The sequence below is a fragment of the Verticillium alfalfae genome, genomic scaffold (genome assembly GCF_000150825.1).
Source record: "Verticillium alfalfae VaMs.102 supercont1.8 genomic scaffold, whole genome shotgun sequence".
Lineage (NCBI taxonomy): Eukaryota > Fungi > Ascomycota > Sordariomycetes > Glomerellales > Plectosphaerellaceae > Verticillium > Verticillium alfalfae.
This window is the reverse complement of record NW_003315031.1, coordinates 737,305-740,891: the sequence shown is the minus strand read 5'-3', so window position 1 is coordinate 740,891 and position 3,587 is coordinate 737,305. Positions and strand designations below refer to the sequence as shown.

General features: G+C 54.6%; 1 protein-coding gene across 1 annotated transcript; it reads right to left on the bottom strand.

The window, feature by feature from the left end:
* Positions 1–2,157: 2,157 nt before the first annotated feature.
* On the bottom strand, positions 2,158–3,300 carry VDBG_06652 (LDB19; the record flags this gene model as incomplete). The annotated part of the gene is made up of 1 exon (XM_003003044.1): positions 2,158–3,300. The coding sequence occupies one exon, from the start codon at positions 3,298–3,300 to the stop codon at positions 2,158–2,160; it is 1,143 nt and encodes a 380-aa protein (XP_003003090.1).
* Between the last annotated feature and the right edge of the window lie 287 nt (positions 3,301–3,587).

Below are 3,587 nucleotides of genomic sequence, written 5' to 3'. Positions count from 1 at the left end.
CTAGGCGATCGGCGAGAAGGATGAGGTGCTCAGGCTTAATCTGAGATCAACATTTGTGGCCGTGGCCGATCGTCTTTATAGCATGAATGTCTTCGATCGTTTCTCCTGTGCAACACGAACGCATCGGCGTTCGTTCCGAGGCCGTTCGCCCAGACTAAAGTTACACTATCCGCACAGCATCTGTGTTGAAGCCGAATGAAGTCGCGGACAACTGGCGCCGCGCCCTGGAAGCGGCGCTTGTCGTTGTTTCAAACTCCACATGACTTGCCACCATGTTGATTTGATTAAGCTCCGAAGGGGGTTTGAGGATCCGGGCTGTTCCATGGGGGGCGCGGGGGATGTGCCTCCGGGACGGGTGGTAATATCTGGGGATGCGTTTATTTGCCGGGGAGCTCGCTGACCGGCGGTTCGGTAATCCACTCTCAGGCTGGATTCCTGGGCACTTTAATTGGACCACACAACGGAAATACGTCTCGTGGGGTGGTGATGCTGGGATTGTACGTTGGTGCCGACAACGAGGGGCAAGCCAGGAGAGTCTAGTTTGGTCGTCGAGAGTTGGTCGAACCAGAGACCGGATAAATTACACGCAGAGGTAGCGTCGCAATCTTCGCGGTCGAGCCGTAGAACACGATGCACGCTTTGACTCGGTTCTCTGAAGGACACTCGCCGGCGACACGCTCGTCGAGTGTCGTGTCGTGCAATGGGCTTGTAGCCCGCCGCGACTCCTCTTGCCAAGACTCGCAGACAGCATGGGAAATCCTGTTTCGCCCCTGAGAGGGCCTTGGGGCCTTCTGGCACCGGGCCGCACCCCATATGGCTATGCGGACTTGTTTAATTCGTGTGCCCTATCGGGAAGCTGGACTCGCGGTCAGATGACTGAGATAAAGTGGCCAGAGTCGATGACTCTGGCGATTCCGATGGGCGTCAAAGTCGCGCCAATACATGCAGGTGAAATCTATCACTGCAAGCCTCGTGGATGACAGCACATATCCAATGCATTTGATTCGAGTGTCACTATATTGATGCCTGTCTGTCGTTCGGCAAAAGAGTGGCACTGGGAACATCCGACGAGCTTCCCCATGGGGAGGTCATTTGACTCAGCCTACCGAGTAATCAATTCTTCATGTCAACTACTGAAGCCTCCTGCCGTCGGTACCACTCTTTGGAAGGCTCTCCGGACAAGATCGAGCGTCGTAATCCTCAGCTGCGCCGCGTGCACGAGCTCTGCTTCAAGGTCGACCACGGTTTCCATGGGGGGGACGAGGTTCCATCGCACACGGAAGCCGAGCCGAGACGCGGCGCTGGGAACGAGATCCGACCCTCTCCAGATCAATCTTGAGCTTTTCATCCAATCTGGAAGCCCTTGAAACTCTTCTTGGCAGGACGGGCTGCTGTCACAAGGTGCACACGCAGGAACCGTCATACCCTAGGCTGGTTTCTTCACCATGCCATGGCCGTCTCATCGATCTAGTTCCTTGCCTCCCTCCCCCTAGCGACCAATAGTGACATTCAACACGAGCGTCTGGCAATATTCATGGCCCTACGTATCGGATAGGCCTCCCGAAAGAGGTGCCACATAGCCCCCGCACGGCAATATGGCAAGGACCCGTTATCAGACCATAGAGGTAAGACCTCCTCAGCTGCGGTGGTGAGCCGCGCGCAGCACAACTCGAGGGCAGCAAGCATGGTTAGCAAGATAGTCTGCCCGGGTATCCCAGCAGGATTTTGAAAGACTTGCATCATCCCTGGACTCAGTTCTGGTAGCTTTAGAAGATAAGTGCCGTTGCAGGAGCCGAGTGAATGGTAACCGAGATGAAGATGGGGGTTCGAGATGTTGATCCGGCCATGACACGGCCGAAGACCTGGTTGAACCCCCCTGAGCCTTAGGGAGTCAAATGTGGATGCCCTTTTAGCTGCGAAAATCAACCTACCGCAGCTTCTGAATGATCAGTGGGAAAGGTGGGGGAGGCTTGATATTAGATCCAACTGAAAGCGAATGTTATGCGTCGCTTGAGATGATTCTGGGTTACACTTTTCTCAGAGTAAAAAGGCGAAGTTTCTGCTTCCTCAGATGGAACTTGTCAAAAAGCTTCCTGGAATCTCGCTGGATTTCATTCATTATAGTTATCATTAAGCAAGAGAATCGCTATTCGAATCCTACGCTGAAGGAAGGGACGTTTCACTATTGACCACACTAGGGCGCCTCTCCTGCTCATCCACGACTTCCAGATTCTCGTACTCAACAGGAGCGTCCTTGGGATATGAGGGCGGGCTTGGCGGCACATCGTCGTAGACGGGCGGCAGCTCCGCATCCCAAGCCACACCGAGACCAGGTGCCTCGGTGAGAATCACGGCGTGCCGCATCCTGAGGACCCGAGCGTCGCTCGTCGCTGACACGAGATTGGGAATATCCGACGACGCAAGCTCCTTTGATAACAACATCTCGATAGAGAGCGAGTGCGAGATTTCGGTGCCAGTGCCATTGGTAGCCGCTCGGATATCACAAGCGTACATTGCATCTCCTTTGCGGGTGTGTCTCGTTGTAAGCCCATACTCAAACTCAAACTCGACGCGAGCATCGCTGGTGTTGTAATCGCTCTTCCAACCCCCGTGCATTTCCTTCTCGCCCAAGATCCGTGCCTCGTTTCGTCTGACGGTCAACTGGTCCGTACTAGCACCTTCCGCGGCGTGACCAGGACAGGCCGGAGCGGCAGTGCAGACCGTCTCTTCAAGCTTCCACGCAAGTCTTTTGAGCTTCCATATCTCCACGCTTTTGCCCTCGAGGCTAGTGATACCGTCGAGACGCAGTTGCACTTTATGGGTGCCACTTGGGTGAATGACGCGGTTCAGGAACACAGTAGCCTTAACGTTTGTTGGCGGAAACACGCGCATGGACTGGTGCAGTGGATCTGAGCCGAGGAGGGATCGCTTGACTGGGATGTCCCTCTCAAAGCTTAGGGGGTGGAAGCCGGCGCAGTGGATCTGAGCCTTGAACTCGTATGATATAGAAACGACTGGCGTGTCGATGCTTTCAGGGTTGTGACCCCGTAAATGGATGGAAAATGGGTACGCGTGTCGGCCGGGGGTCAGCATTACAGCTTTAGGAAGAAAATCCCAGTGCTTCAGTTCCGTGTACTGATCAGAGCACTCGATGCAATGCTTTGCAAAGGGCCTCTTCTGGTGAATATGCAGTTGCAGGGACGCCTGGAAGCTGTCAACCTGGACGGTCTCCTCGACATTCAAGTGCATCATGCCCGTGAAGAGAGCGCCAGCGGAGCGAGAGGCATCATCGTGAAACATGACTGGCGGCGTCTCAACGAGCCAGTCCAAGGACACTTTGGGTTGGTCATCATCCTTCTTGTGCAAGAGTCCAAAGGGGGAGAATGTGCGGTGGTGCTTGCGGGTTTTTCTTCTTCCTGTTTTTGGCGATTGTCCCCCTCGCTATCGGATGCACTTGGCGAAGCGGCCTGGCGAGAAGTGGCGGATGATGGAAATGAGATCACTCCAATGTAGTGATGGTAAGGTCGGCTTTGTGGTGGTCGATTTGTGACCTTGAAGGGGAGCCATCCTTGATTTCCAAAGGCGTG